This window comes from Globicephala melas, chromosome 1 (genome assembly GCF_963455315.2).
Source record: "Globicephala melas chromosome 1, mGloMel1.2, whole genome shotgun sequence".
In the NCBI taxonomy this organism is placed as follows: Eukaryota; Metazoa; Chordata; class Mammalia; order Artiodactyla; family Delphinidae; genus Globicephala; species Globicephala melas.
Genome location: NC_083314.1, coordinates 99,683,854 through 99,704,219, shown reverse-complemented (window position 1 = coordinate 99,704,219; position 20,366 = coordinate 99,683,854). Strand labels below are relative to the sequence as shown.

The window sequence follows — 20,366 nt, the reverse complement described above, 5'->3', positions numbered from 1 at the left end:
GAATTTGGATGGTCAAGCATGAGGTTGAGCTAAATTTGTATTTGGATGTCTCTAGATAGCTGTTGGTTGTAACATTAGTCTTCTGTATTGGGGGTTAGAGACACATGATGTATTCTTCAGCAGGGATGAATGATTAGAAATCCTGGGTGTTTGGGGTATTATTACCTTATGTCCTGAACGAAGAGCAGCCTTGTGTTTACCTGTTTAAGAGAGTAATGCAATATATGGTAAAACTGTCATGGTATATAAGTGTTAGAGCTGTAGTTTTCCCAGGCAGCACAGGATGTGCAAGCGTTTTCCCTCAATTGACATCTATGGGATTTCAGTGGTCCTTTATGAGGGAGGTGGAAAAATACATGTCCTCTTATTCAGCTCAGTAACTGTTTGGCTCAATAAATATAAATGAATGCATGGATGAATGAGTAAAAAAGCAAACCAGGAGTTAAATAAACAATTGGGAACCAAAACTGCAATAAAAACTGTGGGAGTATAAAACTTTGTAGCACATTGGTATAGTGATTTAAATCCTGAAAGCTCTGTGTAGCCTCTCTAAAGTGTCTGGGTTAAAATAAAAGTGTGTTTAATACCACTTGACAAAGAAAGAGAAAACTACTTTGAGTGTCACTGCTTTTTAGCTTTATTCAGTTAATACTCTTTGGCAAAGAGAACAGAAAGAAATGATCTTAAATGGACAGAAGGGATTTGGGGTTAATGCAAAGAAAGCTCTTCTTGCTAGTGAGGATGGAGGTGTCAGGCTCTCGAGTTAACAAAAGTGGCCATAGGAGATCATCGAACATTTTCTTGGGATGATCTCCCAAGTTCCTTTACTTAATTTAAACGTTTATTGACAAACATTTATTGACTATCTATTTCATGCCAGGCACTGTATTAGGTACTAAAGAGACAATGGTGAGTAAAAAAACATATAGATCCCGTCTTCTTAGGGACTATTGTAGAGAGAGAGTCAGGGAATCAGATAAGCACACCATGATATAATGTCAAACTGTAGTTAAGTCCAGTGGAAAACAATGGGGACCTGATCTAGCCGGAGTGGGGTTGGAGGATTTTCCCTGAGACAAGTCATCTTTGAGCTGGGATCTGAAGGGTGAGTAGGGTGACCTAGGCAAGGCGATTGGAGAACATGTGACCAGGGGAACAAAGGTTCAGAGTGCCCCTCTGAGGAGCTCAGGGAAGGGGGGTTGTGATGGGCACAGAGAGTGAGGGAGCATGATGTGAGGAGGAGACTGGAGAGGTGGGCAGGGCCAGATACCACAGGCCTTGCATCCATTTTAGGATTTGAACCTTTCCTCGAGAGAGCAGTGGGAATCAGAGAAGGGCTACAGCAGAAGAGTGGCTGGATCAGACTTGCCTTTTAAAGAAATCACTCTGGCTGCAGTGAAGAGAACTGATTAGAAAGGCGAGGGGTGGATGTGGGGAGGCTCTTGTAGTGTGTGGAGAGGTGCTACGTGAGAGGCAGCAGAACCGAGGAGAAGTAAATGCGTTCACGAGATGTTTAGGAGGGAAACACAGTGGGGCACGGTGCAGTAGGGTACGGGAAATGAGAGAGACAGAAGGACTTCTGGGCTGTAGCTTGAGTGATTGTAGAAGCTGTGTCTTTTACCAAGTTACAGAGGGTTGGAGGATCCGATTATTGTTGTTGTTTTGAGGTAGGGGCAGATTCAAGAGATTCTTCTTCCACAATGAGTTTGAGATGCCTTAAGACACCCAAATGGAAATGTCATGTATGTGGTTGGCTGTCCTGCCTTGGAGTTTTAAGGACTTTGTGCTAGGGAGATAAATTTGAGGGTTATTGGCAGATAGATGGTACCTTACATAGATGAGATTGTGTAGGGCAGGGATTTTCAAAATGTGGTCCCTCCTACCAGCAGCACTGATACCACCTGGAAACTTGTTAGAAATGCAGATTCTCAGACCCCGTTCCATACCTACTGAATCAGAAACTCGGGTGGAGCCCAGCATTCTGTGTTTTAAGAAGCCATCTCGGTGATGCTGATGCTGATGAATGCTAAAGTTTGAGAGCACCTGGTCTCGGAAGAGAGCATGGAGTGTGGAGCATTTGAGTCTGGAATTGAATCTTGAAGAGACTGGGAGGTGAAGGATGACTTTGCAGAGGAGATTGGGAAGGAGTAGTGTTTAGAGAGGTCAAAGCAAAATCCAGGAACAGTGAAGAGAATATTCAGAGGGAATTACTTGTTCTTGACCGAGTAAATAAAATGATGCTTGCAGAATGTTCCCTGAACTTAGAATAAGCAAATTTAGAGACAGAAAGTAGATTAGTGATCGCCAGGGTTGGAGTGGGGACGGGGAATGAATGAGGAGTTACTGCAAATGGGTATAGGGTTTCTTTCTGGTGGTAAAATGGTTTCGAATTAGTGGTGTGCATTGTGACTACACTAAAAATCACAGCATTATGAATACATTAAAAATCACTGAATTGTACATTTTAGGAAGGCTAAAATGGTGAATTTTATCTCAATTAAAAAAAAATTCCCCTGGGCTTAGCCGTATGGAGGTCATTGGTGACCTTAGTGAGAAATGTTCATGGCATGGATGAGGGTGGAAGCAGAACAGAGGAGGTTAAGATGTGAGAGAAGAGAAAGTGGGGGCAGGAAGATGAATAGTTTCTCAGAGAAGCCCTGTTTTAAAGAGGAGGCCAAAGAGAGGGTGGTGGCTGAAGTTAAGAAAATTTCAGATATTTTTTTTCTTTTAAAGATGGTAGGGACTTGAAAATGTTTGACTGCTATTGGGAAGGATCCAAGAGAGAGATACGGAGAGGAAAGAAATCATCCACTGTTTTGAATAATGATGCAGTTTCAGGGTAGGAAAGGACTTTTGAGTTTAATAGAGCCTGGTGTTTTCCTAATCTTCACCTCCATTTCCTATAACAATGTAGGTGAAAAATATTTCTTGCAAGCCATCTGCCAATTCAAACTTGAACGTCGTGTGGGGCAGGTTATCTTGCTGCCTTCCAGGACCAACCATTTTATTTTTAGGTGGTTCTAACTACATTGGGTGGTTGAGGAGACTCAACAGATAAGATTTATTTATAAAGTAGGAGATAATATTGCTTTTATAGAGTAAAATTTTTCAGCTTCTTAAAGTACTTTCAAACTTATCATAGTCATTTCCTTCATTCTTATTTCCAGAAGAACCCAGTGCTGCCACTTCCTGAGCCTTTTGCGAATTATCTGGTATTAATTGGGTTGATGCTCTGATTTTTCCCCTGTCACCTTAGTATTCAGTTTTCTTGGTCTTCTAATTTATTATCACTCATGTATCTGACTTCCAGCTTTCAGAATTTTATTGCTGTTGTCTGTTCTCATTCTCCCTGACCTTGTTGGATTCCATTTAAAAAAGCCTTTTAAAATTCTCTTTTTAGTGGGGTTTTTGTAGATAACATGGATTTACTCTGCCACCTTTATCTTTCTCCCTTTTTTTCCCCAGAGAATATGTAACATGTTTTTGTGTCCCTTCACTTTTATGGTTACTTTCCTTTGACTATGTATGAGCCAGGTGCCACTAATAAGCCATTTCTCTCTTGCGTAGTTATGAGGGCAGGTTTTGGGAACCTGTTGCCTTCATGAGGATTAAATGTGTTAATGCATTTAAATTACCCAGCATAGTAAGTGTTGGAAAAAGGTATGTCATCAACTTTCCCCAGTCCTGAGGATGTGACTTAATTTTATTGCATCCCTTATTATATTTCAATTTGTGAATGTCAGCCTGTCTTTCTAGCCTGCTGTAACTGCTTTGTATCCTAATTTTGTCAGATGGCCTGTTAACGCACCCTCGCTCTCAGGTCTGCACATTTGATCACCAAGTCACCAGAGCTCTCTTTTCAGTTTTTGGTAAAAACTGTGGCTATGCTAAGACAAGAGATATCATGATAATCTCACCATGCTTTGCAGACAGTACGAGAGACTGGATCTGGAGCTTTTCTGATAACTTACATTTGTGGATCGGTTTAGCTGCGTCTAGGTGGGAAGATACACTTGAGGGAAGTAAGGAGCACCTTCAATTCTTATCATTTCTTTTACTCTTTTTAAATACAGATAAGTTTTTTTCCTAAGTTTTTCTCTTCTCTACCAAAGCAGTAGTTTTTAAACTAGGGTCTATAGAGAGAATTCAGATGACAAAAATATCTTTTTTTAAAAAAAATTAATTAATTATTTATTTATTCTTGGCTGTGTTGGGTCTTCGTTTCTGTGCGAGGGCTTTCTCTAGTTGCGGCGAGCGGGGGCCACCCTTCATCGTGGTGCGCGGGCCTCTCACTATCGCGGCCTCTCTGGTTGCAGAGCACAGGCTCTAGGTGCGTAGGCTCAGTGGCTGTGGCTCACGGGCTTAGTTGCTCCCGGGCCTAGTTGCTCCGCGGCATGTGGGATCTTCCCATACCAGGGCCTGAAGCCGTGTCCTCTGCATTGGCAGGCAGATTCTTTTTATTTTTATTTTTTTGCGGTACGCGGGCCTCTCACCACCGCGGCCCCTCCCACCGCGGAGCACAGGCTCCGGACGCGCAGGCTCAGCGGCCGTGGCTCACGGGCCCAGCTGCTCCGCGGCTCGTGGGATCTTCCCACGAACCTGTGTCCCCTGCATCGGCAGGCGGACTCCCAACCACTGCGCCACCAGGGAAGCCCACAAAAATATCTTTATTTTCACTAGCCATGTAAGTTATAAGATTGCATCCAATTATAAATGTTGGAAATAAACTATAGTAGTGTTAGCAATATAAGTGACTTTTTCACAGTAGAAACTACATTGTTATATCCCATTGCAGTTGTTGCATATATCTTAAGATATTTATGTTCATTTCTTCTTTAAAATTATAGTTGTTATCAGACCTGCTACTAGATCTTGTTATATATCAATATTAACAATAAAGTATGGTATTATAAATTTGTTTTGTTACATTTTGATGACTTTACATTTAATTGCATTAGTGTTCTATTATTTCTATGTATTTTATTTTATGCATTTAAAAACATTCTGAGAATAGACATTCACAGGCTTCATCAGAATGATGAAGGGGGGTCCTGCTGAAGGGGGACCTTCATGACACACAAAAGATTCTGAACTCTTGTCCTAAAATGACAAGTTCCTACAAAGGAATGTGTGGTTATTTATATAAACTAGTATTTTGTCTTAGATCCCCAGCTACTCCTTTCTCTGGTTTAATCCCTTAAAATTTGCTTCTTAATATATGGCTTATATCTTTACAAGATATTTGAAATGGGGTTATTTGTTTTTCACTGACCCATGAGTTCAGATGGCATTAAAAAAAGAACTCTTGAAATCACGATTAAATATCTAGAATAACCCTTCCTTAACATAGGTTAACTTTGATGTTTTAGGACTTAAACATTTCTGTTAGGCTGCTTTGCTAACCTACTATTTTTAAATTAGGTTATCAGGATGCTGAAACTCAGTGATGTTGACATTGCATTTAAATTCATGGCTTAGCAGCCATAGTTTCAAGTTACCTTAGATGGTTGTGATACAAGATTCAGTTTTATGTTAATTATGTGTTAAAGCCTTTAAGGGTCATTTTCTCCTCATGGATCATCTTCTGTGGCCGCCCCCTTCCTCCCCACCTTGGACCAACTCTGTGTGGTACATTTGACTTTGTGATTGGCAGGTGCCTGACAGCTCTGTTCCTTCAGGTCAGCAGTGGGGGCTGGGAAGAGCGACTGAGAGCCTTGAGGTCAAGTTTCTTGCCTTGGACACCTTGGAACATTGTTAGTGTTAAAGCTCCAGTGCCAGTTCTTGCTAACTGACCTGAACTTGATACTTCAGTTTTATGTTGCCTAAAGCAGGCCTGCTAAGTTGCTCTAAAAATTTAAATAAAGGATGAAGCACTCAGTTTTCGGTGCGGTAGGTCTCCACTCCTTTTGATAGAACACTTCATGGTGCATTAGAAGCTCTCCTGGATCCTGAGAGGAGATTGTTTGGAAGCATTTTCCTTGGCATTTTTTTTTGTGGGGGGGTGGGGGAATGAGGGTGGGGCGGGGGGCAAAATGGAGGTAGTGGCATATAATCCATGAAAACAACTGCCAGGTTCTGTTGACCTGCATGCATTGTCCCATTTAAATTTTTACGCTAGGATTTGCCATATTCCTGACAGATGGTTGTTTCTCTGTCTGAATACTTCTCATGATGATGCATGTTTTCGTTAATGAAATACTCACTGTTAATAATAAGAATAGTCATAATATTTATTGTTTCCTTTGTGCTAGGCACTATAGGAAGGACTTTATATTTTTTAAATGTAATCTGACAACAATCCTGTGAACAGTAGCAGCTATCAGTACCTTCATTTCACAGATGAGGAAACCAAGACTCATAGAGGTAAAATAACTTGCTTGAGGTCCCAGCCAATTTGTGGCAGTGTTGGAATTTGAAGGCAGCCTGATTCCAGAGCTCAGGTTCCTAAATCTGCTTTCTTATTAATTCAGCTAGTTGGATTAAAGCAATTTCAGAAGTTCTGGAGTTAAGCTAGTAGGATCTGATGTGTTACGTAAGTTTACCGTGTTGACAGCTGTGAATCCAAATAAGCATGTCTCCAACTGACTTTGGTATTTTATTATTTGAGTGTTCTAAATGCATGTTTTTAATGTTAAGTTTTTTTGTGTTCATAGGGATGCTTCCTTTGGAAATTGCACTTACAATCTCACCATCCTCGACTGTTTGCACGGAATCAGAAAGGTAATAACAATCTCCTTGCTGTGGTCGACATTGTAGTTTAACAATATGAAAAAAGAATTATGTCTATATCCTTGTTTGTTGTTGGAGAGAAGAGAGGGGAGGAATAAGAAGGCAGCTTTCCACTTCTTAAACAATGATGGATCTGTAATACACAGACCACAGGGCAAATAGGGGCGGTGTTTCAAGGGATAACTCTTCTTATAGAAGTGGAAGGGGTCTCCCTTTCTCACTTAAACTATTTGTGTTATCACTTCTGTCTGCTGCTGTGCCTGTGATGTTGCTTTGTCACCTGCTCAGCTTCATTATCAAGCTAGATCTTGGTGTGGGAGGGACAGGAAGTTATCTAAGTCTCCTCTGTTAATGTGGAGAACATTTCCACATTGTTTTTCTAACTGGATAGTATTACATGCCCATGAACATGAAGTAGTAAGCAGGTCAGATATTATTATCTCATTTTTACAGTTGAGGAAACAACCCCAGCGAGGTTAAGTCACTCTCAGGGCCACAGGGAGTTATTAGGAGGGCTCGTTCTAACTCAGATTTCCATATCAATATGGAGTTCTTTCTCATATCCTATCCAGGTATGTCTAAATCAATGGTTGTCAAATGGTGGGGACTTGTGGAGAGATGCAAATTCTCAGACCTCATCCGAGACTGATTGAACCATAAATTCTGGGAGTGGTGCCCTGCTGTCTGTGTTTGTATAATCCCTCCATGTGATTTGATGCACTCTGAAGTTTAGAGTCATAATTATTTAGTTATTTATATATATTATGGAGAAGTTAATCTAAAAGATCTTTGAGAACTTTGGAACATGTTTTAGAAACATTGATTTACAAGCTGAGAAGTCATGCATGCTATACTGTGAATTCTAATGAAGGTTCAAGGTACATCATTCCATCTAGAACATATAGTCATGACTTATGAGTCAGGAATGTATGTGTTTCAGACCCATTGGCAAGGGTCATCGTGGACTGCACATATAGTATCAGTAGTGAGTCTTGTTCTAGTTTCTTTTCTCTGATGTAATATAACATTGCTTTGGCCCTGTTTTAATTTGAGAAAATTGCTATGGTAAAATATGGTACTTGTTTTCTGTATGTATATTTTTGACTTTGATATTTCATCTAGAAATGAATGTAGACTCTGTAAAACTTTAGTTCTCTTTTCATTTAAAAACTATCAAGATAATCTAGCCTATCCCCTGCAAATAATATCACCAACACACACTTCCAGTAACACCAGTTAAGAACCCTTCTACATCCAGTATACCCTTATGTATACTGGATATATCACCCGGTATACAACCTAAAATTGTAGCATTTAAAAAAGTAATTTACTTATTGTTACATTATTATTATTTTGCCTATCCTGCCATCTGGTACAGGCTGTTTCTTTTATAAAACTTATGAAATTGAAAAAGAGTTCACACTGGAATATCCTTGCCTGTTATTATGGTAACTGGTAACTTGATATAGACATTTTTCCTGTTACAAAGGAAAGGCACGACTTTGTTCATTAAGATCTTCTGTAAATTTCTTGTTTCATCAAATGCTGGGTTTATTTTACCCAAATGAAGATGAGATTTTAGAGGATCTGATAGATTGTTCAACATGTCTTTAAGCAACTGGGACACACTTTCCCTCTGTACATTCTTCTATAAAGCATCGTGTGCTGGGCTATTTTTGTGGCAATGAGCACCATACCTCCTAAGAAGGTAGACAGACTATGGCCACATTTTTCCCTTTGTAAGAAGCATATCTTTCTGATTTTGATGTATCAGCGTCATTATAAGCATCAGTTATATATGTGTGAACCACACACAGAGGCATACACAAACACAAACACATTTAAAAGAAGAGGAAGGAAAGTGATTCTTCAGGGCATTATATTCTCACCATTTTCTCTGAAATGGTACATATGGCTGAAGTAAGCGTCTTTGTTTCAATGTGGAATAATTTAAATAGCTTGTTCTGCTTATCCTGTGGAGGTTGTCTAAATCAGTGTTGTCAGAATTTATAAGAATCACCTAGCAAGGCATTTTAAAAATGATGATCCCACCCCCAAAGAACCTGATTTCATAGTTCTGGGATGGGGCCTAACGGTCTGGATTTTCAATATAAATTACCTTAAGTGCAGGTGGTCCATGTTCTACATTTTGGAAAACACTGGTCTCTAAGGTATTTTCAAAGATAGATGTACTAAACTTGGCTTAACAGTTTCTTCTATTTTTACTGACTTGATCATGTAACTTTCAAAAGTAACTGTGGTTTTGTATTCTATGGTAATCTGTATAGCTTCATGACATACAAAAAAAAAGACTGTCCTCTTCAAAATATTTTATCTGAGTAAGCCAGATAGTTTTTAGTTCTAAGTCATTGGTTACAAAAAGGAGTATGAAATTTTTCTTCATGTTGTTAAACAGATCAATTCTTCCTTCTAAATTGTAAGAGTAGTCAAGTACATTTTTACTCTGTCAGAAACTATCACCATAAAACAAATTCTCTCAATGTAGAGTTTTAGGAACAAATAAGGGCCTAAAATGCTCTTTTTACTAAGTATCTCACTAATGATAAAAGGAAAATAAAACCTAAGAATAATTGTTTTTTCTTCTAACTGAAAATTTAATCACTATTATATACTCTGTCATAGTTAGGTATAAATTAATTGCATAGTTCCCAATAGGTTTTAACTATACATTTGCTAGTATGTTCCATTTGATATACATAAGTAATTTTACATACAAAACTAATGTATATTAGACCTTAAGAGACATATTTTGTGGGACATATTTTCATGTTTTTCTAAGTGTTTAGTCCCACTGGCAAGAAAATCTCAAAGCAAAATTAGATGTTAGATGATTGCTTGGTATGCATTACAAATAAAGGTTTCAAGCTTTCTCCTTCAGATCAGGCAGGATCATTTGTGAGCAGGAATTCCAGAAACGGCTAGAAGTCGTTATCAATTTCACATGCAAAAACTAATTCAAATTCTTATTTTAGGGATTACAACATGGATTTTTTGACTTTGAGACCTTTGATGTGGATGAATATGAACATTATGAGGTTTGTACACTTTATCTTTTTGCAAGATATAATTTCACATTGATTAAATTGTTCTTTTTTTCCTAGCACTCAGGTATTGCAAATTGATTGGCTGCTAAATAAAAGCATTCTGCAGTTTTCTATAGTTGTCAGTTTAATCCTTTCAGCTTTGGTTATTGCCTTTGAACCAGGACTTATCAAAATTTTCGTTGGGAAAATGCCATACCTCTCTATATTCTTTCATCAAACCTTTATTGACAATTACTTTGAACCTTCAGTTTGTAAGAAAAAATAATTTAAAACTACATTTTGGTAATAAAATTTTGTTACTTTTATTTTTTTAAATTTATGTTTTGGTTAAAACAAAACCGGATTTATGCCGTATAATATTTTTGACTGCATATATTTTATTTTGAAATACATCTGAATGTACTCAGTTCTAAGAGTTGGCTGCATTTTTTCCCCATGGTGCCATTACAAAGCTTTCGAATAGTATCTTGCCTGTTCAGTGAAGCAATTTAGGCAAAGGCTGTCCAAGTTACATTGTGCTATAAGGAGATGTTGAGGAAGAGCACTTGCGGGGTAGTAGAGGAGTCTAGAAGTAGTTAACTTTTCCTAAAGATGAGACATCTGTAGACTCTGAGTAGTCTGACCACTCCATGAAACTGAGCTCGTCTGTCGTGGCTCTCCTGAGGAGTTATAACATTTATCACTCTCCTTAGCAAGACAAGGGTAGCCCTCCCATTCTGGGCTCTAGTTCAGGATGTGTCTGTTTGGATATCCTGCTTACATGTTAAACTTAACACATCTGAGAAGAAATCAATCATCTTTCACCCAAACATGGGCTTCTGCTTTGTTCCTCTGTATTAATGGCATCACCATTCTACTGTTCACCCAGGCTCAAGACTAGAAACATTTCTTTTTTCTCGCCCCCCGAGTCTAATGAGTATTTGAGTTCCCGTTGCTAGGGACCCAGGGTGTATTTCATCTCTTTCTTCCTTTCTGTTCTCACTTCCTTCCCCTGGCTCAGGTCTTGTGTCCCATCCGGTAGACTATTACAACTGCTCTTCAAGCAGCCCAGGCCCTTCTCCTCTTGGTCTTGCACACACTTGACTGAGTGGTCTTAAAACAGAGCTCTCGTCTTGTCTTGGCCCCAAACTGGCTGCTGCTCTCATTACTCGGCTCAAATGAGGATAAACTCCCCTGTCCTCGTATTGTTAGCTTTGGATGAGGTCCAGCCCACCTTGCTAGCCTGTCTCCTGTTTCTCCCCTGTATGCACTCTCTGTTCCAGCCGCACCGAGCTGCTTATTTACTGTTTCTTGAATGTCTCTGCACCCTGGCTGAGCTTTCTTTCTCCAGATACCTGTCTCCTTTAACATTTCCCTCCTCCACTTGTGTGTGTAAAGTCCTCCACAGGTCAGCTCTCACTCTCTACAGAATTCTCTCCCCCTCAATTTCATGTGTCACAATTTGTGCTTTCCATTTTTCTTACATCCTGGCTATTTGCACACAAGCCTTATTTTCCTTATTAGATTGTAAATTCCTTGTGGGTGGGACATGACTAAATGGAAAATATGTATTGCGTCCTTGGGTAGAAAGATTTAACATCATAAAACTGCCACTTCTCCCCAAATTAATACATGTAGTACAATTTATTAAAAATCTCCAAAGAATTTCTTCTTTTTAAACTCCAAAAGCATCGTTATTGTGGCATTTCTAGTAGTGTCAAAAGAAAAAAAATCCTCCCCCCCCAGAAAAAAAGAACTAGAAACAAAAAGACTATGTCCTTATAAGGGGAAAGGTTGAATAAATAACCTGTAGTACAGATACACCATGGAATGTTACACAGTCATTTGAAAAAATTGATGTGAGCTATACCACTTGTCTTGGAATGATTTCTATTATATATTGACGGGAAAAAGTTGATACAGAAGAGTGCTTATAGTATAACCCCCCCTTTTTAACAAACAATGACAAGGCCCCCTCCACCCTGTACATGTATATGTGTATCTGTGTTACATGAGCAAAGGTAATTTCCTGTGAAGCGAACGAAGCTTAAATTTTAGAGGGTCCCACTTGCATGGGCGCCTTTTTTGTGTTCTTAACACTGTATTCTTTTCTTAGAATGGGCCTCCACCTTAGATAAGTTTCAGTTGCCGCCCAAACCTGAATCTCTGTCCCACGTATATGAACCTGGAGAAAAATATACGGTGAAACTCTAAAGCCATTTCAGTGAAAGGAGAGATTACGGTGGAGGCTAGAGAGGGAGGAGGGGGAGGACATGCCACAGTAAAGAAAGAAAACTTGTCAATGTCTTACTTATTCCTTTATCTTTTTAAAAACTTTAATGGTGATGTTGAGAGTTAGTTGAAAAAGCGATTGAAAAACCTGAAACATAGTACAATTTCATTCTTGAGAACCAACTAACAAACCAAACATCTGGTAAGAATGTGGTCACACTGTACCCTGAATAAATAACCACTACCATCACCACCACCACCACCACCATGAGCACCACCACGCCCACCACCATCACCAGTACCACCATCACCATCACCATCACCAGCACCACCACCAGCACCACCACCACCAGCACCACCAGCACCACCACGCCCACCACCATCACCAGTACCACCACCACCAGCACCACCACCACCAGCACCACCACCACCAGCACCACCGCTCAGGTAATGGCAGGAGGGAGAGGAGGCAGTTGGTGAGCATTTGGAAAGTTTTCCGTCAGATAACTTCCTCTTTGAGAACGATATATCCATTCTGTCATAAAGCCAAAAAATAGAAAAGCACAAGTCGAAGCGTGATCGGCAGGTGGTGGGCATTTCATAAACGCTGCTTAAGGAATAAATGGATATAAGTAAAGGAACTCTCTTCCCGACAAACTGTGGACCATTCATTCCTTGTCATAACTTCTCCCACTGTTTGCTCTGCTTTGGTGAGTCTGGACATTTGGTAAACTTGTGGAATAGCTAAGTTCATAGGCTTCATTAGCTCCAATAGTGTCAGTATTCCAATGTTGTTTGTAGTTTTCAAAGTAAAATTTTATCACTGATAGCAAATTATGAGAATGTAAGTCTTAGATAATATGGCAATGCTCAAGTTAAAGCTTTTTAAAAAGGCACTTCTGGACTAAACCACATTTAATATATAATATGACTCAAGAAAAAACCTAAAGTAATGATGTGGCAGTTCTATGTGAGATTAAAAGGGAGTCTTATGGAAGAAAAAAAAGAGAGTCTTTATGATAACAGTGCTGCTTATAAATGCTGTTAATGACAAGGTCAGCACAAGAACCACTCTACTCATTCTGCAAAAGGGTCTAGAGCAGTGCTGTCCAATAGAATTATATGAGAGTATATCTATATATATTTTAAAATTCTAGCAGCCATATTTAGAAAAAGTAAAGAGAAATGATGAAATTAATTTTAATGATATATATTTAATGCAATATACCAGAAGTATTATTTCAACATGTAATCAATATAAAAATTATTAATGAGGTATTTTATGTTTCTAACTTTGAACTGAGCCTTTGAAACCCAGTGTGTAGTTTATACTACGGCACATCTCAGTTTGGACCAGCCACATTTCAAGTGCTTGGTAGCCACACGTAGCTAAAGTGCAGATTCTGCGAGGACAGGCTTGCCAATGAACTATCATAGCCCCTCAGAATGACATGAAGCCTAGGATGAGCAGTACAGGTTGCACCTTCTAACTTCAGGTGATCGAATTGTTCACATAAGAATTAATTTCAAGGCTCTGTTCTATTTAGAAGGCTTGGGGTAAGATATCTCAGATAGCTTGCTTAATTTTCTTGTGGCTTCCAAATAGTCCACTGTATTAATTATTGATAAACAAATGTATCTTCTAAAATATGGTCTCTCAGGTTCTTTGCCAAGCCGATGTGGAACTGTACATTCTTCATTTTGCACTGATCAAATAGATATAAGCCTGGGAGCTATGCTGGGAAGGTCCAGTAAAGTAACTGCAAGATGGTGGCCCAGAAGCTTCTGCTAGGAATCAGTGTCACCTTTTCCAACAGGCTTCTTAAGGTATTTTCCAAGAACTTGAGAAATCTAACCATTGATCAGTACATTTGAAAAATAGAAATAGACCTTTTGCCCTCAGGAAAAACAATGAAGATGAAAGAGTTTGAGTATTCAATCGAGTTATGTACCTGTAGGTATGTGAGGAACTGTATCCTCTCTAGTAGTAAAGCTTAGTGGTTTATTGCTAATATAGGACAATATTCTGCTTGTAAGACCCTGAAGTGGCACCCATATAGAGGCTGCCTTCAGTCAACTCCTGTTCTTTTGGGAAACTATCCTTACCAAGTAAGACCTTGTCTAAACACCACCGATCACTAATGATGCTACTCTTAAGCAGTCATTATTCATCAAAGAGAATTTGAAGTTGTGTCTTCAGTTCCTTATATTGGGTGTCCCCTAAGCAAAGCAAAATGGGACTTCCCACTGTTTACCAGAAGGCTTGCCATATTTGATGATGTCCCTGTGTTGGCCATGCAGAGATGAGCTCACAGAGCAGTACCGTGTGCCTAGTTGAGGGGAGAGGAGAGGGAGAGAAATGCAAAGAAATGCAGCTTCAGTGGCAGCATTTGGAGATGCCTTATCAGTGTGGCTTACGTTAATTACCGCATCCAGAATTTGGTCCATGCAACTTTGAGGAGCTGCCTTAAATACCCTTTTGGGAATCATCTGGAGCTTAAAGTTCACGTAAAACCTACTTCCAACGCTAAGAAATTACTTTGACTTCTTTCTTTGAGCTATTTCATATCCGCCATTATTTTTTTTCTCCATAAATCATTCCTTTATTTTGAGAAAAAAATGCTTTCTATGAAATAATTTTGTCAATATGAGGATATTTTCCCAGAATATCAAGTTATTACTGACTTGCCCCTGTGCTTTTACATGCTGGCAAACCTGGGACACTTCTTCACCATGGGTTACTTGACGGAAGTGGTTAGAGCTGGGCTTGGCTTCTGTAGGCCTGGTGACAGACAAATTGGTTCCTGCCTATTTGAGAGTGGAGTCACAGCACAAGGCTTCCTCTTGTTTCTCCCGTCACGGCACACGTGGAAAATGTGACAGTATTTGATCAGCACTGTGTGGTCATAGCTCACAGCTTACGGCAGCTGGCTGGGGAACTCTGGCTGCCCCAGCACCAGCCCAGGAAACTCCATTCTGTTACACCAGTTGGGAAGCTCTGTTCTACAGAAATAACGGTGTACAGGTCAACGTTTGTTTTTCTTTTCATTTTTAAATTTATTTTTGACTGCGTTGGGTCTTTGTTGCTGCAGGCGGGCTTTCTCTAGTTGCGGCGAGCAGGGGCTACCCTTCATTGCAGTGGCTTCTCTTGGTGCGGAGCACGGGCTGCAGAGCGCAGGCTCAGTAGTTGTAGCACACGGGCTTAGTTGCTCCGTGGCATGTGGGACCTTCCCGGACCAGGGCTTGAACCTGTGTCCCCTGCACTGGCAGGCGGATTCTTAACCACTGTGCCACCAGGGAAGCCCTTTTTTTTTCATTTTTAAAAGGTTTATTATCTGTCACTTAAGTACAAAAAATATTTCAAGTGAATGTTGTATTTCTACCCTTTAAAATATATATTTTTTCTATTTTATTTTATTTATTTTTTTATACAGCAGGTTCTTATTAGTCATCCATTTTATACACATCAGTGTATACATGTCAATCCCAGTCGCCTGGTTCATCCCACCACCACCCCCAACCCCCTGCCGCTTCCCCGCCTTGGTGTCCATACGTTTGTTCTCTACATCTGTTTCTCAATTTCTGCCCTGCAAACTGGTTCATCTGTACCATTTTTCTAGGTTCCACATATATGTGTTAATACATGGTATTTGTTTTTCTCTTTCTGACTTACTTCACTCTGTATGACAGTCTCTAGATTCATCCACATCTCTACAAATGGCTTAGTTTCGTTCCTTTTTATGGCGGAGTAATATTCCATTGTATATATATACCACATCTTCTTTATCCATTCATCTGTCAATGGGCATTGAGGTTGCTTCCATGACCTGGCTATTGCAAACAGTGCTGCAATGAACATTGGGGTGCATGTGTCTTTTTGCGTTATGGTTTTCTCTGGGTATATGCCCAGTAGTGGGATTGCTGGGTCATATGGTTATTCTATTTTTAGTTTTTTAAGGAACCTCCATACTGTTCTCCATAGTGGCTGTAACAATTTACATTCCCACCAACAGTGCAAGAGGGTTCCCTTTTCTCCACACTCTCTCCAGCCTTTGTTGTTTGTAGATTTTCTGATGATGCCCATTCTATCTGTTGTGAACCAAGAAGATGTATCACACTCTTTACGGCCTCAATTTGGTAACTTTTCAGTTAATTTATTGAACAGATGTTTATTAAGTACTTCCTGTTTGCTCAGTATATTTACTAGGCTAATATTTTTTTTTTGGAAGGCCTCCTGTAATTTTGTCTCTTCATGGGTGGGGTTAGAGCCTTTCTTCTTATCACCTGCTGTCGTAGATTCCATATATCCTTGTGCCTCAGTCTGCAGATGTTATCATGTTTGACCCTTCTCATATGTTATACTTCCATCTTCATGTTTATCAGATTAATTGTCTACACAGAATTTCTCACTGATCTATGACAGGCTGAATGTCATAGTGAGAATCAGTGAGAAATTCAGCAATTCATAATCCATCATTATTCCTATTATCACTAAGGGATGCTCTTTTGGGAAAAGAGCATTGCTGTTCTAGAAGGTGATTTCACATTATCTTGGCCACATTGCAATGTAGCCCGTCTGGGAACTGTTTGTGAGAAAGTGTTGGTCAATTCTGGATGCTTGGGACTGGGTCTTTCTTGGCCCTTGGGCCGCTTCCATCAAGTCTCCACATAACTCTCAGAGTCTATGTTTTAGAAATTAAGTAAGTCTGATTACATCACTCCTCTACTTTAAGTCTTTCATGGGCTCCATCCTGACTGAAAGTGTGGAGGAAATGCCAACTCCTGAATGCAGCGCAAAAAGCCCTTCTGGACATGGGCTTTGCCATCTTCCCCATTTTCGTCCTTTTCCCTTCCCTCCTCATACCCAAGTCCATGCAGCAGTGCATCTTCATGCTGTTGTGCCTTCAGACATGCTCGTTCCCTCGTCCTCTTCCCTGTGGTCCTTCCTTCTGCCCACCGAATTCATGTATTTACATGTCTAAGGCATTTTTAGCTCGATGGGAGCTCTTCTCACACAGCGTGTGTGATGCTCTGTTTACACACCTGTGTCTTCCCTGCACTCTGGGTACTTGAAGTCAAGAATATGTCTCTCTGGACATATATACACTACCAAATGTAAGGTAGATAGCTAGTGGGAAGCAGCCACATAGCACAGGGAGATCAGCTTGGTGCTTTGTGACCGCCTGGAGGGGTGGGATAGGGAGGGTGGGAGGGAGGGAGACGCAAGAGGGAAGAGATATGGGGATATATGTACATGTATAACTGATTCACTTTGTTACAAAGCAGAAACTAACACACCATTGTGAAGCAATTATACTCTAATAAAGATGTAAAAAAAAAAACACACAAATAACAAATGTTGGAAAGGATGCAGAGAAAAGGGAACCTTAGTGCACTGTTGGTGTGAATGTAAATTGGTACAGCCCCTGGGGAAAACATAAAAAAAAAAAAGAATGTGTCTGTCTCATCTTTGTGTCAATAAGTAACCCACTGGCACAGTATACTTGTAGTGGGCAGTCATTAAATGTTTGTAGAATGAAAGAACTAATGAATAAATGAGTCAATAAGTTCTAAAAAAAAAGGAGTATAGCACATTTCAAGATATTTTATATAATCTGTTAAAAGTAACTACTTTTCAATGGAAAATGACCAAGACATATTAATTAAGAATCCATTCTGATTTTGTAGTAACACTCCAGGGGGAAAATGTATTGACTATGGTAGACAACTTCCTGAAATGCTGTTTCTGTTTTTTCATTACCAGCCAATCTATGCAGCAAGAGTGAGTTGTTGTTGTTTTTTTTCCAACCAGTTATTTGCAGCACAGATCGCTAGATATTGTAATCTTCAACCAGGGCTTGCGTGTAAGGCCAGTTTAGTTTAATATTACTAAACCTGGAGAGACTGTCTCCAGGTTGACTATGTCATCCTTCATTGCAGTTAATAAGTAAATTGTCAAGTGATAAGGTGGTGTAGACTCCCAACATTGCCCTTTTGCATACACATTGAGAACTAATAAGGTTTGTTAGGCCTCTTATCTCTCAGTGTGTCACCTCAGGTCAACAGCAGGAATAATTGAACATCTAGGGGATGATGTTTCAAGGCTTTGCTTTGGATTGGAATTTGTACAGCAATTTAGAATGTAACCTGGATTCTGCTTGACTTGCCCTCGACTTGTTCATGAATTACAGAACTGGAAAAATGTGAATTTCTGCCACCGTAATTGTGAATTCCTGCCATAAGACTGGGATCAGGCAAGCTCCAGAATGCAGGGATATGGGCATGTCCTCACACCTGGAGGAACTGGGGAGCTGTGCATCCCACGGTGATTTGACTGTTCAAAGAACTATTAGAAGCATTTGCCTGGAGCTATCCTGTAGTGTTGATTATACCCCTCAAAAGCCACAAGTTTAAGGAAGCAAGATTCAATCCTTCCTGGACCCAGTGTTTCCACATCTTCTAATACAGTGCACCCACTGCTGGTTCAGAGATTATGTTGGTTAAATCTATAAAATGTTTTGAGGTCTAAGAAATTTCCCATGTTTTTCCCTTCTTCTTTAATTATTGTTTGTTCTCTGTCCCTTCTTTTACCTCCACTTCTTAAGAGAGCAATCTTGACTCTGTTTTCACGCAGTCAGTCAAAGTGATGGTCTGGCCTTTACTCTCGTGACTCAACGGAAACTGTTCTTGCTTAATGGCAAGACTTAGCCAAACCGAATTGTTGTGCTTGGTCTTCTTCCTACTTGATTTACTTTGTGGCCGCTCTCTAATTCTAGAAACTCACTTTCTTTCCCTAACCTCAAAAGTTCTGTCTCGGGTTTCCCTGGTGGCACAGTGGTTGAGAGTCCGCCTGCCTATGCAGGGGACATGGGTTCGTGCCCCAATCTGGGAAGATCCCACATGCCGCGGAGCGGCTGGGCCCGTGAGCCATGGCCACTGAGCCTGTGTGTCCAGAGCCTGTGCTCCGCAACGGGAGAGGCCACAACAGTGAGAGGCCTGCGTACCGCAAAAAAAAAAAAAAAAAAAGTTCCGTCTCTTACTTTTCTCCTCCTTCCATCTCTGGCCATGTGTCTCAGGATCCCCTGCAAGTCCTTTCCCTTCCCTTGCCCACCTGAAACGTGCTGGTCTCTTGGGCCATGTGATTCCTGGTTAAATACATTCTCCATGAGTGAGGGGACTGTTTCCAAATTTCAACAACCATGTATGTGCTGCTGGCCTCAAATCTGCATGTCTTGAGCACTGGAAAGGTACCTGCACACGTGCACTAGATTCTTGCTCCCTGTGGTTGCATTAGCACGGCGTTTGCTGGGTGGGGCTGCGAAAGCAGGCCGCCAAATGTTTTCTATGTTTAGAGGTGAAGCAGTCGTCCACCTGGGGCTCCTCTTTCCCTCTACCACACTGTTTCTCTCAAAAGTAAATCCTAAGTAATAATCTAGAGTTTGACTATTATTTAAAGCCAGATGGCAAGGGAACTTAATTTAAACCAAATACCTCAAATATTTACTTTGATTTAAGCTCATAAAGTACCAAATTTGACAGCATATTTGCTGTTTACGTAATACAACTATACTATCAACGCTATTTTATTGTTTCAGAAGTAAGGAAATATAAAGAAGGTGCTTTTTAATGAATAAAAAAGACTCTGTAGTTCTGTCTTTATTTTTAAAATAATCTTTGTGCCACCATTAAACCTCTTATGTACTTGTATTATAACATTTATCAAAGTTTAATGCAACTTTTTCTTTAATGGATATCTTAGTTCAGGCTGATATAACAAAATATCATAGACTGTGTGGCTTAAACAATAGACATTTATTTCTCACAGTTCTGGAGGCTGGGAAGTCCAAGGTCAAGGCACCAGCAGAACTGTTGTCTGGAGATGGCCCTCTTCCTGGTTCGTAGATGGCCAAATTCTTCCATGTCCTCCCTGTGTCCTCATAGAGGGAGCTCTCTGGGGGTTTCTTTTATAAGGTCACTAATCCCATTCATAAGGGCTCCATCTTCATGACCTAATCACCTCCCAAAGGGCCCACTTCCTAATACCATCACGTTGGGGATTCGGTTTCAACATATGAATTTTGTGGGGGACACAAACATTCAGTCTATCGCAATGGGTAAAATGGAGATGGTAATAACACCTACCTCACAGGGTTGCCCTAAAGATGGAATGAGTTGCATGTCATAGAGTAGTGCCTAGCAGAGAGTCCGTGGTATATCTGTTAGCTGCTATTATTATTAACGTTTTTTGTTACTTGTTTTCAGACTCCTTAAGGGCACAGAGGGAATGCTTTTTATTATTTTATGTGTGACACCAAGTTATAGTCCTTGATATATAATAAAAGCTCAGCAAATGTTTTAATG

At 40.0% G+C, this 20,366-nt stretch overlaps 1 protein-coding gene across 3 annotated transcripts in view; it reads left to right on the top strand.

Annotated features, from left to right (window-relative positions):
• Positions 1-20,366, top strand: part of CDC14A (cell division cycle 14A) — a 184,284-nt gene that overhangs the window by 79,447 nt on the left and 84,471 nt on the right. For all 3 annotated transcript variants that reach the window (XM_060302138.2, XM_030868810.3, XM_060302133.2), the window contains 2 exons: positions 6,654-6,720; positions 9,723-9,785. In XM_060302138.2, coding sequence (XP_060158121.1) covers positions 6,654-6,720; positions 9,723-9,785 — 130 coding nt within the window. The remainder of the gene's footprint in view (positions 1-6,653; positions 6,721-9,722; positions 9,786-20,366) is intronic.